Below are 21,690 nucleotides of genomic sequence, written 5' to 3'. Positions count from 1 at the left end.
AATAGAAACTGGAATTTCAGAACTGGCAGATATGACCTTTGGAGAAGAACTGACGAGAAAGTCCCAGTTTTGAAAAATTGTAGCATACTGCAAAATCATCAAACGCCCAGGTTTTCATACTACACTGTGATTACAGAACAAACACAGCATCACTTCAAATGGAAGGAGGACAAAAGTAGTGGAATTAAAGGCCCTGATCCTGCAAATACAGACACCTATGATTTACCATACAGTTTACACTATGTGAATAGCGCTGTTCACTACAGTCGGACTACCCACGCGTATAAAGCACAGGTGTGTTTGCAGAATTAAGACCCATAAAATTTATGCTGGTCACTTAAGAAAATGGGTACCCGTGAAAAAAGGTGTGAATACAAATGCAGTATCAAAAAGCATGGACATCAATTTGCAGAAGAAGAGGAGAAGAGCTTCCACTATAGACTGAAAGCTGCTGTTTGTACCTGACTTAATTTCAACGAGGGTATTTGTATCTATTTCATGTTTCGCCTTCCGGGCAAGAGGAAGCTGAAGCGGTATAATCTGAGGCACGAGGACGGAACCAGCAGTCATTTTTTCCCTCTGTGTGGACACCTGAAAAACAAAACAGCATATGACTTTTAAAATGAACATGTGAGTGAGGGGGCACGTGTGTGCGCACACCCTTGTGTGCATGTGCATGAACACACCTACATGTATGTGCACACCTCCACACTCCCCTGCACACACATACGCATCCCCCTCACCCCCCGCACGCAGGCGGGCGAGGCAGATAAAAGCGCAGCGAAATGCCACCCCCCGGGCCTTCACCCTCTCCGTCGCCCCCCGTCGCCCCGCCGTTACCACGGACGCTCCCCGCCAAGCCCCGCCCCCCCGAGGCAGCAGCCTCTCATTGGTCCGCCGCGCGCTCCCTCTCAACCGGCGCCCGTGGCGTTCGGTGAGGGTGGAGTTTGTGGTTAGCGTCATCAGTGCGCGCCGCACGGCCCTGGTGTCGCTGCCGGGGAGTTGTGCGTGGGGAGCGCGGAGGCGTCCCTCTCCTCCCCCAGCGCCATGGCCGAGGTCAAGGTGAAGCCCGAGGTCCCGGACCCGCTGGACGTAGAGAACAGGTGCCGGGCGGGCCCTGCGGTGTCTCTGGCGGGGCGGGTACGGGGCCATGGGGGAGCCCCGCACTGGGGTGGCCGTATTTCCATTTTAAAAAAAGAAGGTACCTGTAGGTGGGGGGAGGGATATATGATGGAGGGGGCGATAGTGACATGTCCGTGCCCTGCCCCTGGTCCTCACTTCTAACCCACAGCCCCCTGCCCCACCCCCCCAGCCTTCCTGTGCCCCTCACTCCTGATCTGCAGCTCCCTGCCCTCCCACCCCAGGCCTGCTGCCCCCAACTCCCTTGCCCTGCTGCAGCCCCAGTGCTAGCAAGCAGGCAGGCACACTCCCCCCCCCCCCCCCCCATCTGCACCCCTGCAGCTGCTGGGGCCCGTGCTCAAAGAACTGGTGACCAGCCTCTACTCAACTTTCCCCGCTGCTGGGACAAGCCGGGGAGAGCAAAATCCCAGACACTTGCTGATATTTAAAAAAACTGCCTAGATAGAGATAGGAGGACCCAAAAACAGGACATGTCCAGGAAATGTCCGTGGTAACGTATGGTAACCCTAACCCACACTGACTCCTCTTCCTCATCCCACTCAGGATCATCGAGCTCTGCCATCAGTTTCCCCACGGCATCACGGATCAGGTGATCCAGAACGAGATGCCCCACACGGACGCCCAGCAGCGGGCCGTGGCCATCAACCGGCTGCTCTCCATGGTAGGGTTGCATCTGCTTGGTGGGGGCACCAGCCCATCCCCTCACAGCTTCCCTGCCTGCACCCTTGCTTCCTAAGCAGGTGTGGCTTTAGGGCTGGGCCTGGCCTGCTCACTTTTTTGGACTGGCTAGAGCAGAAAACGTGTTTTGTTCAGTGTTAGCAGCAGCTTACTGCTATTCTTCTTTAGTGCAGGGATAACACAGTTGGGTCTGTTGGGGCCGAGGGGCTGTGGCCAGCAGCCCGGGCACGTAGGCCGGGGAAGTCGGCACGGCGGACTAGAATTAGGCACTGACGCGTGGAGGTTGATTAAAGATTGTTTTACTTACACTGTAGATGGTCGCAGTGCAGGCAGGAAAACTTGCTTGGTTACAGTTGTAGATAGAAGAAAAGAAAAAAAACTCGAACGATGAGAGCTCTCTGAACCTATACGAGAGTCCGAGCTGTGACTCTCAACGAGCATGCAGGGTAGGGATACGTCAGGGATTGTTCGGTGACGGGGAGAGACTCTTGATGGCTGATCAAACCACCATTCGGTCCGAGATTTACGTAGAAATCCACGAGATAATCGTGGACTCCTTGCCGGAATTCTCTCGGATTTCTCCCGGAATTCTCGGAATCAGGGTTCTCAGGATCCTCCTGAGATTCTCGGAGATCTCCGACTTGGGCGGAAACTGCTCAAGCCTCTTATACGGCTAGCAAGCCAATCGCTAGCCGCCACGTGGAAATAATTTAGAAACAGCCAATAGTGGGACACAAATTTACATACGGGTGGCGGGAACTCCTTTGCACCGGGGTTTTCTCTCTGCAGCTGAGAATTGCACTGTGCAAAGAAAGCTCCCGACGGCGGGAAATAATTCTGCAGTGCCGAAGCGCACACACAATCATTGGGTCATGACAGGGTCGTTAAGCACATTTATTCCCTTGGGAGACTAAGTGGAAGTCAAGATCCACTGACATCAAAGGAAGTTTTGCCACTGGCTTCAGTGGGACCTATATTTCATTCAAATTCTACCAGATTCAGGATTTGAAGGCTGATTTTTATTTAGTTTTGAGCTTCTCTCTGACCTCTTTATCTGCTTTAATTTTAGTTGCATTTGTTATTCTGTAACACCCACATAACCAAGTATAGCTGCACAGGCTCAAATAGCACCAGCCAGTATTATGCCGAAGTGGTGACCCAGGTTCCTTGCATTCCTCCACAGTGAACAGAGCAGCTTCCCTGAGAGCATTTGTGATGGTGAAATCCCATGCCTTGATCTTGTCATAATAATAACAAGACCTTTTGCTAGAAACGTGGCCAGACTTATGGCTCAATGTAGAAAAAGATGTCCACACTAAATATTAGAAGCAAAAGGTCGCTGTTGAATGTATCCTGTACTCATCTTTTTGTTCCAAGGGTCACATGTATGGTGTGTGGGCCGCGCCCCGATCCCACCTTTCTCGCCATGTGCGGCGGTGATTCCGATCTCATTCCCGTCGCCATGTGCGAGCCGGGGGCAAGCCGGGCCCGTCTTTGTTGCACACGGGCTGTGGCCGGCAGCCCAGGCACGCGGGGCTGGAGAGAACCGCAGGGCGGTTTAGCGCACGCGAGTTAGAATTAGTTATGGAGGCATAATGGTTGATCGAAAAGATTGTTTACTTACACCCAAAGATGGTATTGGTGTAGGCTGGATAGGTTTCCAGGCACAGCTTCCGCTTGGATCCTCACTAGAGGAACACCACAAATCGATTGCTCCCACAGAGTTGCTCAGGCTCCGCGGGTCCGGTTCGGTTCCCAGGTCTCCTGGAGCTGTTAAGACTCCGTGGGTTCGAAAATTGGGTTTGGTTAGGTTCGAAAAGTTTCCCCGGAGTTACTTATGCTCCGCGGGTCCGAAGTTACAGGAAAGGGATACGTCTAGGATTGCGCTCAGTGATGGGGAGCGGCGAGAAGCGAAAGCTCCGTAGGCTCGGTTCCATTGCCTCTATTGCCTGCTTAGGGGAGGCGCGTTGGGTCCGCAGCGCTTGGAGATCTTCACACAGAATCTCTCTCATCCTCCCTCCTCCGGCTTGGGCGGAAACTACCCAAGCCTTTTGTACGGCTAGCAAGCCAATCGCTAGCCGCCACGTGTGCCTACATTAGGAATGGGCCAATAATGTGGCACGGATCCTAATACAAATGGCGGGAACTTCTTTACAGCGTGTATCACTATGATGCAAAAGAAATGCACACTGCAAAGAAGATATAATTTGGCGGGAAATCCCCCGTTGCACCAGAGTTCTCTCTTGCAGCAGAGAACTCTACCGTGCAAAGAAAGTGACAAATTGGCGGGAAATAATTTAGCGGTGCCGAAGCGCGCACACAAACAAAAAATCACAACTTTGGGTTGTGACATATGGTAGTACTGTATTCGTGATGTTGTAGCTGTGGTGGTCCAGGAATTGTGAGAGGCAAGAATTTTTTTGGGGGGTGATATGTGATCCTGCACTCTTCTGAGCTTTCACCTGCATAGTGGTGGGCAGGCAACTGATAACAGCATGTTGATGTAATATGCTGTCATCAGGTTGTCCTACCTTTAAAAAAAAAAAAAAAAAAAAAAAGGTACAGTGGACTTCAGGATCAGACCTAGGTAGAGCTTGTTGCAGTAGTCGTTTGAGATAACAAAGGTGATAATGACAAGACCTGTGTGCCAAAGATGAAAGAATGCAATTTGGTCCCTGCTGGTCTTTGGAAGTACTCTGGAGAAGAGCCTAGGGTCCTGAAAACGTTAGTTTCTGTGACAACAGGGGCAAGTACACTCAAATGAGGGGATGTTGGCAATTTTTACCAAAGGCTTTGTGGTAAAAATGGTTTAAATGTTTTTCTATACATCCCATTTGGAAGTGGACTGAGCTTACGAAAGGGCTGGATGAAGCCAGCTGTTTTGTCCACATCTTAAGAAATGCATGCTGGGTGCTGCTATCACTCAACACAAACGCAGCCCTGGCCCAAGCTCTCTACTGGGAAGAGCCTGGCACCACACCCAACCCACAGCAGCCCTTGCCCCGAGCACAGATCCGGGGGGCACACGCTCCCGTGGGGATGAGCACAGTGGCGGGATCCGTCCCCTGCAGCCCCAGGATGAGCCTCTCACAGCTCTGTCCCACACTGCGCTCTACCCTGGCTGGGCAGTGCCTGCCCCACCCTCTCCCTCATCACAGGGGCCTCAATCTGTGCAACCCCCTCACCCCCGCTCATCAACACCCTTCTCACCCTGCAACAAACTTGCCAGCCAGACTCCGCTCTCCAAGCTGGCCATGTGTGTGCTGTGGCCAGTTACACTGATACAATATGGACTGATGTATCGTTTCACCTCTAATCCTCAGTGATCTTTAAGACAAAAAGGAGCAGAGCTGATTAGCCTGCGTCTAGCTGCCACCTTCAGGTCCCAAAGGCAGGACAGTAGCACCTCATAAGCAACAGTTACGAAGGCTGGAGAAATAGCTAGTAGCATTAGCAGGGATGCTTGTCCTTGATATGGAGAGTTTTTTGCACCACATCCTTGTCTGAGACCTTACTGAGTTGGGTTAAAAAAGCCTGGAGTATGTCTGATGATACTGGAAAGAATCTACTACTCTCTTCTTTCCAGGTGATATTTTTGTAAAAAGGAAGGCTAAGAGACTGATAATTGGCAAGATAAAGACAGTTAAGTGTTTAAGGATGGGACAACCCCTATGTGAGCATTGTTGACTACTTGACCTGGGGGAAGAGGACAGCTATTAACATTATGCTGTTTATGATCCTCCAGCCATTCTCTTGTGACCTAGTTTAGCCATTAGATCAAGGCTCTGACCCTGCCTTTGGAAATTGGGAAGCCTTCAAGCTGTTACACTGCTTTTAACCTGTACACATGGCAATTTGTTAGTGTTTTTGTTTAAATAAATGGGCATGTTATTGCAGGCTGCAGGAAGTGTACACTGGTACTTTACAGCCTTTATGCAGTGTTGGAAGGGAGCAAAAAGTTAATGTTTTCCAGTTACAGAAAGAGGCTGGGAGCAGTGTCTGTGACCTTTACTGACCGGTGTTACTTGCTGAGCCAACTGATTTTAAAATGCAATGGTATTTCCAGAAGGTGAAAATGTATTATGTTTTTTAGCCATCTTAGTCGAATAAAATTAAGTGACATTTCATGGCTATAAAGTATAGAAGGTAAATGTCAAACTCCTGCTCTTGGCAAAGAGCCAAGTACTGGATTAAATAGTTTGTGTCTGTCTTCCAGGGACAGTTGGACCTTCTCAGGAGCAATGCAGGTCTTCTCTACAGAGTCAAAGATTCTCAAAATACTAGGTGAGCTTGTTTGTTATTTTTTATAATGGAACAGTCCTTTGGTTATAGCTCCTCACCAGCTCTCACTGCAGTCTTGGGGAGAAGATTGCCATCCTGAAATGATGCTATTATAAAACGTCTGTTAACTCATTTGTTCCAACATGTAGTTCTGGCTTCCTTTGGGCCTTATTCTGTAAATATTGCCAGGCATAGTGCTACTCATGGTGAATAGCCCCCATAAAATGTTATGAGCAGATCTGTATACTCAGGTAAAATCCAGTTGAAGTCACCGGGGTACTGCGTGGGGGTCACTGATCATAAAATATGGTGTTATCTCACATCTCAAGTTGCCTGTGCAAAGTGGAATAAAATTGACTAGATCTGCTTCCTAGGGGACAACCTCCAAACCTAGCAATTCTCCCTTCCTACCCACAAGCTCTCCCTGCCCCAACAAAATCCACTTTTTGTGTATTGAATTGGATTTTTTATGTTTACATCTCTTAGGTTAATTAAACCAGTAGTCTTATTTCCTTGTAATCTGTCTTTTACAGTAAAATGAAGGGATCTGACAACCAAGAGAAGCTGGTCTATCAAATTATAGAGGATGCAGGCAACAAAGGTATCTCACTGACAAAGAATATTAGATATAATATTGAACTAGCTCTGTTGCTTAAAATGTATTTGGAGGTGGGAGTGGAAGTGAAGGTGTAATGCTGTTTCCCAATATAAGGTATGGTGATATATAAACAAAACATTACCAGTTACAACTTTTTTGCTTATTTTAAGAGTTTCTCACCAAGGTGTAAAGTGCTTGTCCAAAACAAACAAACCTAAAGAATTGGTGTCTATAATAGGACTTCAGCCAACTCCTTCCCTTGTTCCCCCCTGCTGGGACTAAAAATCTGTATTCTCCACAAAGTAATGGCCTGTCCTGTGAGGCTTTCTGACCCAAAACCTTCTTAAGAAGCCTGGGAAACAGCTTGAAGTATGCGAGAATCATCAAACTAGGACTGTGTCAAACTGAGGGATGAGGGATTAAGTTCCAGAGCCAAAGGCCCCTCAAAGACTGACCTCAAAACCCACGTTTCCACATGCCTCCCCTTTATATAGCCTCTCCTGCAAACAAAAAGGGTGAGTTGGTCACAGCCTTTTATTGAAGTGGTTTTTAAATTATTATTTTATTTTTTTAAAAGTGAGGGAAAGTTTCTCACTATTCTTTCCTGTATATCTTAGCCTGCTCCAATGCCGGAACTGAATCTGCCCATAAAAGCCCTCAGAGTAGACAATTTCTTTTTATGGCAACTGTAGACAGAGGGTAGAATAATGAGTGTTCTCACACAGTATGTCATGTTTAGTGGTATAATGATATAATGTGAGCTTTGAATTGGGAAGGAACATTGTGAGACTTGATTTGGATACAAGAACAAAACCGGTTACTGAGGCTTATAATGCTCAGTTCATATTCATTTTAATTCAACAACTTTTTCTTTTTTATTTTAAACAGGTATTTGGAGCAGGGATATTAGATACAAAAGTAATCTGCCTTTAACAGAAATCAACAAGATACTGAAAAACTTGGAGAGCAAGAAACTCATTAAAGCTGTTAAGTCCGTGGCGGTGAGTAATCCAGAGTTCTTAACTACTTGAAATACATGCTGCACAGTGTGATCGTTAGAGCAGGTGACTAGCAGTCAAGAAATGTGTGTTCTCTTTCAGCTTTGTTACTGAATCTGTGATCTTGGGTGGGTCACTTAATTTCTCTGAGCACATCTACATGTGGCCATATGACCCAGTAACAACCCATACTGCGCCATGCTGGCCGCCCATGGTTATTTCTAGCTGCTGTTGCCATAGCAGCGTGCTATAATGAGGGAGCACGTTGCTACTGTGATGTAGCATCACATGTAAATGTGCCCTCTATGTAGCAGCTTGCTCCTTTTCAAATTGCAGGCAGTATTTTAACTTCTTTGTAAAGCCATGAAGGACTGGGATATATGTTGCAATTCAAGCAAAAATATTACATTTGTGTAGAGGCGTGATGGCTTTTGTGAAGAGAAACTGGGAATTGTACTAAAATCCTACCTTGTTATTGCTATGTGTTGTTTAGGTCAAACTACAACTTCCTTGCTTCATCCTTCCCAGACCATCTTGCAGTCAACTTTTTTTTTAAGCATCATTTTCTTAAATGGAAGTGTGTGATTTCTGAATCACAACGTTAGAAATGAGTAGCTAAGCATTTGTATTCAGAACCAAATGTAAGCAAGTAGCAAATATATATGTTTAAGAATTGCTTGGAAGAGGGATAGATTTTAAATGCATCTTGTTACACTCATAAACTTTAAAGAGTTGAACAAGCATCAAGCATTTAACCTAGTTTATAAATGCCAGCTGTAGAATATGCAAACTATTTATGGTGTGGCTTTTGCAACCTATTTGTCCTTCAGTTCTTGGGAAAGGCGAAGTATATGTTGTGTCTAGTACATAATGTGAAATGTCTTTGTCACTTGTTGCTGCATTTTAATGAATTTTCAGTAATTTTTCCTTGAAAACATGTTTAGTAGGCATCTCAGTTCAATGTAATAAAACCCTTTTCTTAATTTAGTACTGAGTCCATAATCGCCATCCCTTGCCTAAGCTTGCCTACTTCTTTGCTACATGCTGCATAATGCCCTGCTTTGGAATTATTGGAGCTTTGGCTAAGTGCAGATGTTCAAAAAGCCCCTGACAGAAGTGCTTGAACTATTGTGCTTGACTTACAAGTGCTATAAGTTAGCGTGCGAGCAAACAGAAGTGACATTTGCTGTTCAGTGTGGGGTGGGGCTTGGAGCCTGCCTGGGCTGGCTGCTGGGACTGCTCCCGCATGCCTCTGAGGAGGCTGCTGGAGTGGCCTCTCCCCTCAGGCAGCTGGCAATTGGTATGATCTCTTCATTTCAGGGCAAATGGAATCCCACTGTCTACAAATTGCTTCTGTCCTTAGTTAAATGCTTCTCTTATGTGGAAGAAACTTGGCTATTTAAAATTGCATGTATTCTTCACTAGGCCTCAAAGAAGAAAGTGTACATGTTATACAACCTACAGCCTGACCGGTCTGTGACTGGTGGGGCATGGTACAGCGACCAAGACTTTGAGTCTGAATTTGTGGAAGTACTAAACCAACAGTGTTTTAAATTCTTACAGTCCAAGGTGAGAGAAGGGTTTTTTTTATTATTATTGCTACATTCATCTTCTGGTGTCTTTCCAAGTAATTATTTTTATATAAAAACCTGTTGCTGAATGGTTTTTATGTAACTCTTAATATAGAAAAGTAGACTTTGTTGCAGAGTTGCTGGGCTGTAATTCTTGGCTGACTTTTACTTGTATTAATAGTGTAAACACAGTGGAGTGCTCCTTTAAACCTATAATTCTTAACTTTTTTACAAAAAAGCCTCATTCCTCCAGATGTGTTTTTCAAATTGTATAGGAAGAAACAAATTAGCTTTTCTATAGGGGGATCGGGGAACAGGGGAGGGAAGAAGTGTTTGGCCCTGATTATTGCAAATTCTGCCTGGAAATCAGTACCTCCTGTCCCAACTTAAGGGAAACAGCCTTCATCTTCTTGACCCCAGTTGTTTTTCCTGCCTAGTGCAGGGGAACTGGACCTGATGATCTACAAGGTCCCTTCCAGCCCCTAACAATCTATGAATTGCACTTGCCCATCAAAATGTATAGTACACATCTGTCTGGCTGATATTTTACCTCTGTAAATGAGATTCAGAATGGTACTTGCCCTTTCTCATTAATGTATTTATCTGATTGTATATGGTGCTTAACTTGTAAGTTGCCACTTAATGTAATTTGTGCATCATAATTTGTGGAGTCTTTTATCTGCTGCAGAAAAATACCTGTCTACAGTTCTTTCCAGAGACAGTGTCTGGGAAATACCTTATACCAGGGGTGGGCAATTATTTTGGGTGGAGGGCCACTTACTGAGTTTTGTCAAGCCATTGAGGGCCACATGACAGGCAGCCAGGGGCAGATAAATATGAATTTTCTAAATTTTTTAGGGGCCTCGCGGGCTGGATAGAGTGGCCTGGCAGGCCACATCCGGCCCGCAGGCCGCATTTTATCCACCCCTGCTTTATACCATCTCTTTGTAGAGGTTTTCTCATGACTGAGAGCAGTAACTGTTCTTCTTTTTGTTTCTCTTGTTTTGCTCCTGTTCACCTTTTCCTAGGCAGAAGCAGCTCGAGAAAGCAAACAGAACCCTATGATACAGAGAAACAGTTCTTTTGCTTCATCCCACGAGGTGTGGAAATACATTTGTGAGTTGGGGATCAGCAAGGTCAGCATGGCATTCAACTTACTGCTTTCCAAATGACTGCTGATGATTAAGTTGAGGAACTGGGTCTGAGGGTTAATATACCATATTTACCCAAATCCAAGGCAACCTTGAATTTAAGATGACTCCCAATAATTAGTTTCTATACACAGAAAAATTTAAATGTATTGTCATTTCCCATGTATAGTATCTAATTATTGGAGGATCTTCTTAAATTCATCCCCCCCGTCACTGCAATGGGGAAGGCAGTGGTAGGGAGATAGGTAGTGTGGGTTAGGCAGTATGGAGGCAGTCAGCTTAGAATCATAGAAAATTAGGGTTGGAAGAGACTGCAGGAGGCCATCTAGTCCAACCCCTTGTTCAAAGCAGGACCATCCCCAGCTAGATCATTCTAGCTAGGGTGTTGTCGAGTCAGGCCTTAAAAACCTAAAAAGGTGGAGATTCCACCACCTATCTAGGTAACCCATTCCAGTGCTTCACCACCCTCCTAGTGAGACAGTTTTTTTTCCTAATAGCCAACCTAAACCTCCCTTGCTGCAACTTGAGACCATTGCTCCTTGTTCTGTCATCTCCATTGCTCCTTGTTCTGTCATCTGTCACCCCTGAGAGCAGTATAGTTCCATCCTCTTTGGAACCCCCCTTCAGGTAGTTAAAGGCTGTTATTAAATCCCCCCCCCAACCTTCTCTTCTGCAGACTAAATAAGCCCAGTTCCCTCAGCCTCTCCCCAGAAGTCATGGGCCCCAGCCCACGAACCATTTTCATTGCCCTCTGCTGGACTCGCTCCAATTTGTCCACATCCTTTCTGCAAGTGGGGAGGGTGGGGGAACTGGACACAGTACTCCAGGTGTGGCCTGGAGCTTGCCAGGCAGCTTATCTTAAGAGTGAGAAAATGACAGTCAGTTCCCTGTAGAGTGGGAATTGCACGATATTTGAAGTATTACAAAAAGTGGAGGTGCATAGTGGAATGCCACTTAGGAAATATACATAATAGGCCAGCTTAATCTTAAGGACTGTGAAAAAACAGCAAGATTTAGTCCACTTCTAACTTTATTATATCCTTTCTATAGCCATTGGAAGCTATATGCACCTATCTGGACCTAAACTACGCTATAAAGACTCAGCAGTAATAAAAATTTACCCCCCCCCTTTTTTTTTTTTTGTCTTTAGGACTTGGTAACATCTGCCTTCCTTTGTTCCCAATGTTTGTTTTTCTTTTAGGTGGAACTGTCAATGGAGGACATTGAAACCATTTTAAACACACTCATCTATGATGGAAAGGTGGAGATGACCATCATTGCTGCAAAGGAAGGGACAGTGGGCAGTGTGGACGGACAAATGAAACTGTACAGAGCTGTCAATCCTATCATACAACCTACTGGACTGGTTCGAACCCCTTGTGGTCTCTGCCCAGTAAGTGGCTTGCTGAGACTGTGAGGAGGGAAGAGGTGCTTGCAGATATAAAGATCTTGTAGAAAGTTAGGCACATTCTTAGGCTTGCACGTGCACTATCCCATTGACTTCAAATAGTTATAGTATAATAAATTAGGATTAATAATAGTATAATAAATTATATAACATAGATTCATCGATTGTATGGGGCTGGAAGGGACCTCGCAAGATTATTGGATACAGCTGTCCTGTACTAGGCAGGAAAGACAACTGAGGTCAGGTGACCCCAGCAAGGTGACTGTCCAGTCTCCTCTTGAAGATTTCCAGGGTAGGCGATTCCACCACCTCTGGAGGGAGCTTATTCCACAGTCTGGACACCCTGACAGTAAAGAAGTTTTTCCTAATGTTGAGTCTGAAATGGTCTTCCAGGAGTTTGCAGCCATTACTCCTGGTTTTCCCCAAGGGTGTCTTGGTGAACAGTTGTTTGCCAAACCCTTGATGTACTCCCCTAGTGTAGCAGTAAGGTGCTACCAAGTCCCCTCTCAGCCTTCTCTTTTTTTAGGCTGAAGAGTCCCAGTTCCCTCAGCCTTTCCTTGTATGGCTTGCCGTGCAAGTCTCCGATCATACAGGTAGCTCTTCTCTGGACTCTCTCAAGCTTTTCCATGTCGTTGTTGAAGTGCGGCACCCAGAACTGGACGTGGTACTCCAGCTGCGGTCTCACCAATTCTGAGTCAAGTGAAGGAATCACTTCCTTGGTTTTGCTTGAGATGCATCAGTTGATGCATGCCAGAGTATTATTTGCCCTGCTGGCTACAGGATTGTGCTGTTGGCTCATATGGTCTAGCTAGTGTTGCCCTTAGGTCCCTTAAAGTCATGGTGCTACTCAGTTTGGTGCCACATAACTAGCTGAAGTACCCATTCTTTGCCTAGGTTATTATTTTTGTAATTGCAGTGTTTGTTTATTTTCAAAGAACTTAGTACAACATATTTTAGGTAAAAAATAGTGCTTTATTTTTAAAGAACACAGCATAACATTTAATATTTAACATGGAGTGGGGAAAAAAAAAGGCAAGTGTCCATGTAATAATGACAATTGATCTGAATTCACTGCATCCAAAATGGAGTGGTACCAGTTTATCTGAGAAGCAAAGTAATCCCAGTCAGTGGAAGCCCCAAAAAGGGTCAAGTGAAAAATAACCTGCTTATAATTTTCTTCAGGTGGTATTCAGTGATTTTTTGGAAGGTTGAGAGTAGATAGAACCAACCATTCTTGAGTTATAAATGAAGTGTATGTCTGTATGTTCACTTAAGTGAGAGAGAGAAGTTATAGTATAATGAATTAAGTTAAATTTGTATAATAAATTAAGTAAATGCCTTTGTTATGGAGTAAATATGATTGATCCTTTCATTTAGGCCATGAAGTTTTCTTTCTTCATGTTTCCTCTCTTCTCCTTTATTACATGTTAGAAGGACAATGTCAAATTGGGTGTGCTCCAAAATGTAGTTTTTATTTAAAAAATAAATAAACAAAAATCCAGCCCTAAATTTAAGCAAGGGGCAGGAGAACTCTCCAACCTTTAGCAGCAGTTTTCCTTTCAGATTAACCAGCAAAAATCTGCAACTTCGTTATACTGGCTGAGAACTGTAAAGTGACATCATCACTTTACTGTTGGTGTCTTCTGTTGAGAAATGTATAAATGAATAATAAGCAAAACAAATTTATAAATGATTTCTAAAACGCTTTCTTTTGTAACATGGATAGGAAACAATTAACATATTTTTAACCTAGCCTCTTTCTAACCTCTCTTCATTATACTGTTTACCCTGGTGCTCTTGCACAGCATGCTAGTGAATGTAGTGGAATTTCTACAACTGCTGCTCATAAGTACCTGAAAGATTTTTTTGCACGTAAAACCCCTAGAGTATCTGTTTCACTGTTACATTCTTGATTCTTTGGCAGTATATTACAGTGGAGAGAGCACTAGATTTAGGAGTCATGAGACTGGGCTTTTTTCTGTTCTCATTTGAGTCATTTGGCAAACTATTTTACTTCCTGAACACCTGTGCCTTGCCTCTCTAGATCATTGGTCTTCAACCTCAAGGTACCCTTCCACAACTTTTAAGAATTGAGCTACACCTCCTTTGAAAAGCTAACTTATTATAGAATTTACCTCCTTGCAGAGAAGCTGGGCAGTTAGGGTGAGGCAGCAGCCAGGTAGAGAGGGGCCTAAGTCTGTGTTTATCTCCTCACACCTCACAGCACCCTTCAAAATACTTTGCAGCATCCCAAGGTGTCCTGGTACCCTAGTTGAGAATCACTGCTCTAGATTATAACCTATTCAACTGGGGCTGTCAACTGCTTTCTCTGCATGTAGCAATTAGCATAAAATGACCCCATTCAAGACCCCAAGTGTCAGTGTAATACAAGTGGAAATCTTTATCATTTTTGGGGTTTGATGCAGTTCCTGGGCGCCTATACATGAGTGTGGAGGCTGCTCCGACATGCTGGAATTCCAGCATGTCAATGCAGACTTGGTTAATCAAGTCCGCTGGAGTGTGGGAATTGCTGCACTCCGGCAAACTCCTCCATTTAATGTATCAGCATCCCCATGCTTAAAAATAGTGGCAGGGTGCTTGAACTAAAGCTCATTTTTAAGCATGCAGACACTGATACAGAAGGTGCGGCAGCACTTTAATTGGACCAGCTTTCGGAGCCACTCTAATTAAAGCACTGCCCACCCCTGCAGCACATGGAAAAGTGCCCCCTAATTGTTGGTCTGCTTCTCTGTGGAGTGAACATGGAAGACTTTTACTTGCAGTTGGTTTGTGCTCGCAATAGTAGTGAATCTTAACTTTGTTTTCATGTTTTTCCATAGGTTTTTGATGATTGCCATGAAGGTGGTGAAATTTCCCCATCAAACTGTATTTATATGACAGAATGGCTAGAATTTTAGTAGCAGAATAAAAACTATGAACTGTGTCCACGCTTCGCAGCCTAAGTTGGTGATCCAACTTGCTTTTTTTTAACCCTGGATGATGATTTTTTTTGTAAGCGACTTCAAGATATGAAGTTCATTTGTTTTTAAACACATGAAGAAGCAACATATTCGTTTGTTAGCAGCTGTGACCGGGGACTAAAAGCCATGAATTACTTAAGATCAAGTTACTGATAGAAACCTAGACCTGTTGCTGCACAAAAAATGGAGGAACACTTGTGTGACAGATGCCACAAATGGTTCTGGAGTATTATAAAATCCTGAGGGTTTCTGTACAGCACTCTACCATAAGCTTGAAAATGAGTCATTTGCTTTAACATTGATAAAGGATATGAGTCCTAAATTTTGTCTTCAGACAAGTAATACTGAAGAAGAAAGTCAGTCTGAAAGGCAGCACCTTACTCCAGGGACAGCCTAAGTCTGGCTGGGGGCTGAAATTGTAATACCACAACTGTTCTAAGCAGGTGGTCCAGCATCACTAACTGATTCCTTCTCATCCTCCTTTCACCTTGAGGTTAATTAAACTCTCTTTGACTAACCTCTTCTACATGGGCTTGTTTTCTCCATTCCTGCTATTGCACCATAATCTGCTGATGGGTACCTGGTGCTTAGCTTTCTGTGCCACTTGGCAAACAACCGTAAAAAACTTTATGTTAGTCTGTTTCAATCTCATCTGATGGCTAAATTGTGCAACTGGGGTATGGGGCAAAGTATTCAAATACATTACTTTAAGGAATAAAGGTACCTCTGGAAGAGAGAAATCCCTGCTGTCTGTTAGCTACAGTATTTTTCATGGATGATGTGAAAACTCTTGCTACTGTTCTGCTGTACATTAATCTGTTCTCTTAGCTTTGTTTTGTGGTTTAAGGGAGAAATCTGTTATCAATACATTGTCAAAACCTGTTGTTCTCTTTCTTTCTTGTGGATTGGAAGCCCTGTGAAACCTTTATCTTTGCATTCCTTCCCTTCTTCTCTGATGCTACGTTGAGAATATAATTTATCAATAGCCTGTGTTCACCTGTTCCTTTTGTGGACTGCATTGTCTTGACCTGTATGCTGGCTGATAGACATTAGTTAGCTTATTATTGTTGCCGCTGAGAGCCGCAGCGCGGGGTTCGGGGCTTTAGGAGCCCTAGTCGGCGGGCGGGTACTTGTGACGCTTGGAGTGGAATCAGGTACTCAAGCGTTTTGATTGAACAAAAAGATTGTTTACTTACACTGCTCGTACAGTGCAGGCCAGAAGCTTACTTCGATTATGGTTGTAAACAAAACTTGGGTCGGGCAGAAGTTACAAAGTTCGTTTGGTTGGTCTGCAAATGTGTCGAGCCGGCAGTTGTCGGGTTACGTCTAGGTCTAGGTCAGTGACGGGGAGTGATTAGAGGTTGATCAGGCCCCTAAGTTCTTCGCTAAGGCACACGTGGAGTTTGCTAGGCTCCACAGCGTGCTCAGAGCTCTCCACGAGATGTATGTGGAGTTCTCCAACTTGGGCAGAAACTGCTTCAACCTCTTATATGGCTAGCAAGCCAATCGCTGGTCGCCACGTAGGAATAATTTAAAACTGGCCAATAATAATGTGAATTTGCATATGAGTGGCGGGAACTTTTTTCTAAACTGTAATTTTCCACTATTGTAGCATTTGGTTACTGGGTTCAGGCATAGTGGAATTTTCCTCCATGACCTAGTTACTGCCACCAGAATGATTGACAGCAAAACTATGCCATATGTATCGAACCCATGGAATTTTCCTCTGTGCTATGTCACTTCTCCTCTGGGCTATACCAATTCTCCTCTGGGCTATAGGCATCTAATTAATGGGTTCTGACAATTGTGAACAGAGCTTATTGTGAACAGATCTGTGCCAGATCTTGAGTTGCAGGTATTTTTCTGACAAAGATTCAGATGATCATGTGCAACTTACACAAGGCTATGAACACTAATTTTTTGTGCTACTTCATCACCCTAGTTGAGTATATGAGCTTGTTATCACTCGTGCCCCATGGTGATTAAACAACTACTCAGGAAAAGACATCTCTTTGTTTGCAAAAGTATTGCAGTGTTTAGTATACATGTTAGAAAAGTGAGGGTGGCATGTCTAGTTTAGACTAGAAGTTTTAACCCTCTGGTTAGTTCAAATCAAGCTAGACTAATAGTGACCAAAACTCATCTGGAAGGTGGTCTTGGAGGCAATCTACATACTTAGCAGGGGTCCAGATCTTGCTTGTTAGCAGTCCGGGGTAAAAAAAAGGCCAAGGACTCGAATTGGGCTGGAAGTATCCTTTTGCTGCTCCAAGCTTCCTGTTGGAACAGGCCATTACAGAGGAAGTTTGCATGAGCTGTCTGTTTTATAGATAAAGAGTGTTTCTTCCCTACCACAATCATTGCAACAATAAATTAACAATATAAAGAAATGACCTGAGGAAAGGCTGGCTGGTCCCTCTGCCACAACTGCTCTAACTTTGGTGCCCTTTTGTGCTATAGGAAGGACTGTCGGGATTTCTGCTCTTAATCCCTCTCCGATCAGCAGCCACATCTCCTCTGAATCACTCTGCCTCCTGTCTCTCTTACTCACTGATGTGCAGTATGGTTATGCCTAGAACACTTCCTGCTTCCCATCTGCCACCTCCCTCCATGGAAAAACAGATGGTCCTAAACACCAAAAGGTTCTAGTCTTAAGTAACAGAAAAGCAATGAAACGCAGGAAGGCAGGGGGAGCCCCAGAAACTTGCAGAGCTGCCAGGCAAGTACTGTTCAACAAGTGTGGTCAAGCTGTTCTCATTGTTGTGGGAATGGGCCAGATAAGCAGCATATAGAGTAGACTCTGGCTTGGAGCACAGTTTTTTCATGGTTTCATTTCTTTTGTAGGGCCTTGTCCAGTTGGGCCTTCCAATAATGGCAAGGGGAGACTGTTTACAAGCAGAAGTTTACCACAAAATGAAAGGAAGTTTTTCTTCCCCAGCCTATTTAGCCCTTCTATCACTGTTGACCGCTCTAATCCCCACCCCAGGGATCCGTAGAAGGTCAAGAAAGGATAATTAGCACTAAAATATAATGCTGTCTCTGTTCTGCATTTAGAGAGGACCTAACACAAGGGGTTCCTGGGCTGTGGTGGCCTTCCACACTGGTAGAGCATGTTATGTTGTACGCTCTTTCTAAACTTGAGGGAAATGCCTGTACCACACACTGACATTTCTGTGTATTCTCTTTACTTATACAGGTTTCCCTCGATTTATGCTGTACATGTGTTCCCGGAGAACGGCGCATAAACCGAATTTGCATAAAGCAAACCCACTTTACAATGTAACAAATAGGGGTAGGTTCCCATGGCAGTGGGGGGAGGGAGGAAGGGAGGGAGTGAGGCTGGGACTAGGGAAGGGGTGGGGTGAGGGGTACCACTCTTGGGGCTGCACAAGGAGAGGGAGAGCAAAGGAGAGGGAACAGAGTAGCACTCGCTCCAGCCCTGGCTGCAGCAGCCTAGGGAGCAGCCAGCGCCAGCTGCCTGCAGCTGCTGGGCTGCACCATGCCCCAAGGCACCTGGGGCTCTACCTGTCCCCACTTACCCCAGCTCCTGCTGCAGCAGCCCCGGGAGCAGCCAATGCCAGCTGCCTGTAGTCGCTGGGCTGCACCGTGCCCTGGTGCATTTAGCTGGTGTTGGCTACTCCCAGGGCCACTCTAACACAGGCTGGGGTGAACGCGGACAAGCGGAGCCCCAGGTGGCATGTGGCACAGCACTCACCCCAGCCCATGCTGGAGCAGCCTCAGAAGCAGCTGACACCAGCTGCCTTCACCAGGGTACAGCGCAGCCCAGGAGCGGAGGTGAGTGCAGATAAGTGGAGCCCAGGCGCGGTGGGACGGGCGGAGCATAGTCCAGCTGCAGTCAGGACTGGTGTGAGTGTGGCCATGGCGCTTTCTCCTCCCCCCAGAGACTTACCTGCTTGGGGAGGGATGGGGGGTGTCTATATTGATCGCATAAGAGCGAATTTACCTTGCATATAATGAATGATGGGTCTAAATATACTCATTGCATAAGAGCGAATTCACATATAAATAACCTGCATAAATCGAAGGAAACCTGTATAGTGTTTCTGTATCATATGGCACTGAAAATAAGCAGATGGCTCCAAGTCCAGGGAAGTATTATGTTAGTCTTGCAGTGTATGGCCAATGGAAAGCCAGTTTCTTCTTTCTGCAGTTTGGGACAGCCTCTATTAGGAAACAGCCCCACATCTTTCAGTTACTCACACAATTTCACCCTGATTTGCCTGGGAGCCCTTGGGTATCACTCCTGTACAAATAAACCAAAAAATAACAGGTTCAGACACTTCTAGAATCAATGGTTATTGAGTAGCCATTTAATTCAGGTACAGCTTGGGGCTAGTAACACCAAGGTTGCAGGGTGGCTCCCTGGTTGGACTAGATAATCTCTTGAGGTCCCTGCTAGTCTCACGTCTCTATGATCCATTTTAGAAAGGTGTCAGCTGTTTCACTTTTGCTCCCCCTGTCTGTAAAACAGACCCCCCTTCTCCCCCCCCCTCCCCCCCCGGTGCAGCAAATCTCATTTCAGTATATTTTAGAAGAGGAGGAATGATCTGTCTACTATTTCTTCCCAAACTTGTTAATATAATTTCCTCTCCATTTTGAATGAAAGTAAACTCTAATAAGGAATATCAGGTTGGTGTCTTTTCAGTTCCTTCTGTGTGCTGTGCCTCATTGAGAAGTAGCTGTCTCTCTTTTATAGTCCAGTATGAAATCCTGATGCTACCCATGTAAGTGACCAAGAGGGTACTATACTCCTCAATTCTGTACCATAGTCCTCAAAGACTGAACTACTTGTTTGAGCAGAGTGTATTTCTGAAGCCTTCATCAGTGCAAACCTCATCAGAAGGTTCAAGTTCAAATATTAGAAATTGGGTAGGTGGGTCAGTGCAGACAATAGCTCCGAATCCAGCAGACAGCAGTCATACCTGAAGGCTGGCTTTTTACAGGTGAAGTTAAATGCAAGATTTGCCTTACTTCCTGGAGAGTAATTTCAGTAGCCTGATAGTGCATAGCTAGCAGCTGCTCTTTAACATTAATAGCTCAAAAAAGTCCAAAGTTTATAAACTCTATCAGTAATGCCACACCAGGATCTTTGATAGTGGCTTACTTTCTCTATGACTCATTCAGTTTTCTATTGTGGTTTTTAACGCTGCTGCTGATTTTTCAGTTAGATTTGACTACACATATTCCAAGAGCTGTTAGATTGATTTGCTGCTTAAAGAGTGCCATCTACTGTCTATCTAGGTAAATTGCCTCTGTCTTCCCTCTAGCAGCTAGTAGAATGGCTTTTTAATGGCCAGTGTGGATGTATCTATACATGCAATTTAATTTTCTGCACAGAAAATTCAGGCACATTAAACTGCCCAGGTATGCATCTGAATGTGCACCCATTATGATCAAATTTGCTCCTGATAGGAGTAGGTCAGTCCAGGGCTGCCCCTGCTCTGCTCCTCCTGTAGCAGCCATGGGGAGCTCCAGGCTCCCCCAAGTGCCAGTCCTGGGCTGGCAGGGGATACGGGGCCCAGTCCCAATCTCTATGGGGTGGGGAGAGCTGTACCAACTCTGGGGGCAGCTGCCTCCCAGCTGCGAGGAGATCAGGACTGGTCCCAATTGCTGCAGGGCAGGGAAAGCTGTCCTGGCTCAGGGGGCATCTGCCTCCTACTTTGCAGAGATTTGGTCAGCTTTCCCCACCCTGCAGCAATTCAGGCCGATCCTGATCTCTGCATGGCTGGGAGGCACTGCTGCCAAAGCTGGAACAGCTCTCCCTGCCCTGTGGAGATCACTAGCCATCCTTGTTATGTCCTCTAGCCATCCTTGCTATGTCAAAGTCTTATTACCTTCCTTTTTTTTATTTGCAAGGGTAAATGATTGTAACAATTATAATGCCTGCAACAAAAAAATCTTAAAGATTCTTGAACTATAAAAGGGGGGAAAAGGCCATATCCCAGTTTGATAAGACTTCCCCTTTGATGAATCTGGCTGCCTTAGAATAGAAGTTTGACAGGTCCATGGTGTTTAAAATAACCTTGATGTGCTGGAAAAATCTGCAAGTTGTATTACAGCTACACTTCAGTCTAAGTTGACCGGCTCTATTACAATAATGAGATGCTTCTCAGGCCCCCAGTCAGCCCTCCTGCGGTGTCCACTTGACCCAGATTTCCTTTTTACTCCTGTTTGACACAAGGTACACAAAAATAAGGGGTGCAGAGAAAATGCATCTCAAAAGGGTGACAGAAAAGCAATAAGAAGCAGCTGTTGTGTTGCCCTATCTTGGACTGAAATCTGGTGAGAGGAAATGCGGCAAGAAAATCATCTGGGCAAAGTGCACTGATGCCATATTAACTCTTGTTTAATGAAAGTGCAGGACTGACATGGAAAAAAGATGTGTTGCATTACGGTGGTCACTGCTGCCAGCCATGCTGGAAATTTGCTGTCACTTCTAGGACCTGGAAGAAAAGCTACAATTCTTATTGGCTCAAATCAAAAAGGGAAGTTGATGACATCATCAAGCAGGTATGAGCTGGCTTTAGGGCAGGGGTGGGCAAAATACAGTCCCCGGGCTGGATTCGACTTGGTAACTGATTGGATCCAGTCTGCGGGCAGGCAGCCACGAATTTGATTGCATCTGGCCTGCGCCTGCCCCCACAGCGCTCCACATGGGATCTAGCTTTGCCTGCTCCCACCCAGGGGAGCCCACGCCACACTCCTGCCTGTGCCTGCTGACATCCCAGCCCTGGCCAGTGAGGACAGCTTCCTGGTGGGGCTGCTCTTGGTGTGGCTGCAGCCACTCGGTACTGGCTGCTCCTCTTCCTGCACCTGCTGTACCTTCCAGGAAGCAAGTAGCATACAGAAGTTGTGGTGGCCTTAGG

General features: G+C 45.3%; 2 protein-coding genes across 7 annotated transcripts in view; one reads left to right on the top strand and one right to left on the bottom strand.

The window, feature by feature from the left end:
• Positions 1 to 844, bottom strand: part of DZANK1 (double zinc ribbon and ankyrin repeat domains 1) — a 43,775-nt gene extending 42,931 nt beyond the window's left edge. Inside the window, exons 1-2 of one of the 4 annotated variants that reach the window (XM_019491048.2) lie at positions 808 to 844; positions 462 to 591 (exon numbers count right to left, since the gene is read on the bottom strand). In XM_019491048.2, the coding sequence (XP_019346593.1) occupies positions 462 to 570 (109 nt within the window). In that variant the 5' untranslated portion in view covers positions 571 to 591; positions 808 to 844. The other 3 variants (XM_019491047.2, XM_019491045.2, XM_019491044.2) reach the window with 3 other exon arrangements.
• A 113-nt stretch (positions 845 to 957) lies between these two features.
• On the top strand, positions 958 to 15,791 carry POLR3F (RNA polymerase III subunit F). Of its 3 annotated transcripts, none has more exons than XM_019491049.2 (9): positions 958 to 1,103; positions 1,684 to 1,801; positions 6,035 to 6,102; positions 6,633 to 6,700; positions 7,586 to 7,698; positions 9,121 to 9,264; positions 10,295 to 10,366; positions 11,619 to 11,810; positions 14,666 to 15,791. In XM_019491049.2, exons 1-9 carry the CDS (start codon positions 1,048 to 1,050, stop codon positions 14,741 to 14,743), a joined length of 909 nt encoding a protein of 302 aa, XP_019346594.1. In that variant the 5' UTR covers positions 958 to 1,047; the 3' UTR covers positions 14,744 to 15,791. The 3 variants fall into 3 exon arrangements, with proteins under 3 accessions (XP_019346594.1, XP_019346595.1, XP_006260989.1); XM_006260927.4 differs by having other exon boundaries at positions 959 to 1,103; positions 10,295 to 10,402; XM_019491050.2 differs by lacking the exon at positions 10,295 to 10,366.
• The last annotated feature ends 5,899 nt before the right edge of the window (positions 15,792 to 21,690 follow it).

This window comes from Alligator mississippiensis, chromosome 1 (assembly GCF_030867095.1).
Source record: "Alligator mississippiensis isolate rAllMis1 chromosome 1, rAllMis1, whole genome shotgun sequence".
Lineage (NCBI taxonomy): Eukaryota > Metazoa > Chordata > Crocodylia > Alligatoridae > Alligator > Alligator mississippiensis.
This window is presented reverse-complemented; position numbering and strand designations above follow the sequence as displayed.

Coding starts and splice junctions, on each gene's coding strand:
- POLR3F (XM_006260927.4), top strand. CDS start 1,048: ATGGCCGAGGTCAAGGTGAAGCCCGAGGTCCCGGACCCGCTGGACGTA. Junction 9,265..10,294: donor TTAAATTCTTACAGTCCAAG/GTGAGAGAAGGG, acceptor ACCTTTTCCTAG/GCAGAAGCAGCTCGAGAAAG. Junction 10,403..11,618: donor GTGAGTTGGGGATCAGCAAG/GTCAGCATGGCA, acceptor TTTTTCTTTTAG/GTGGAACTGTCAATGGAGGA.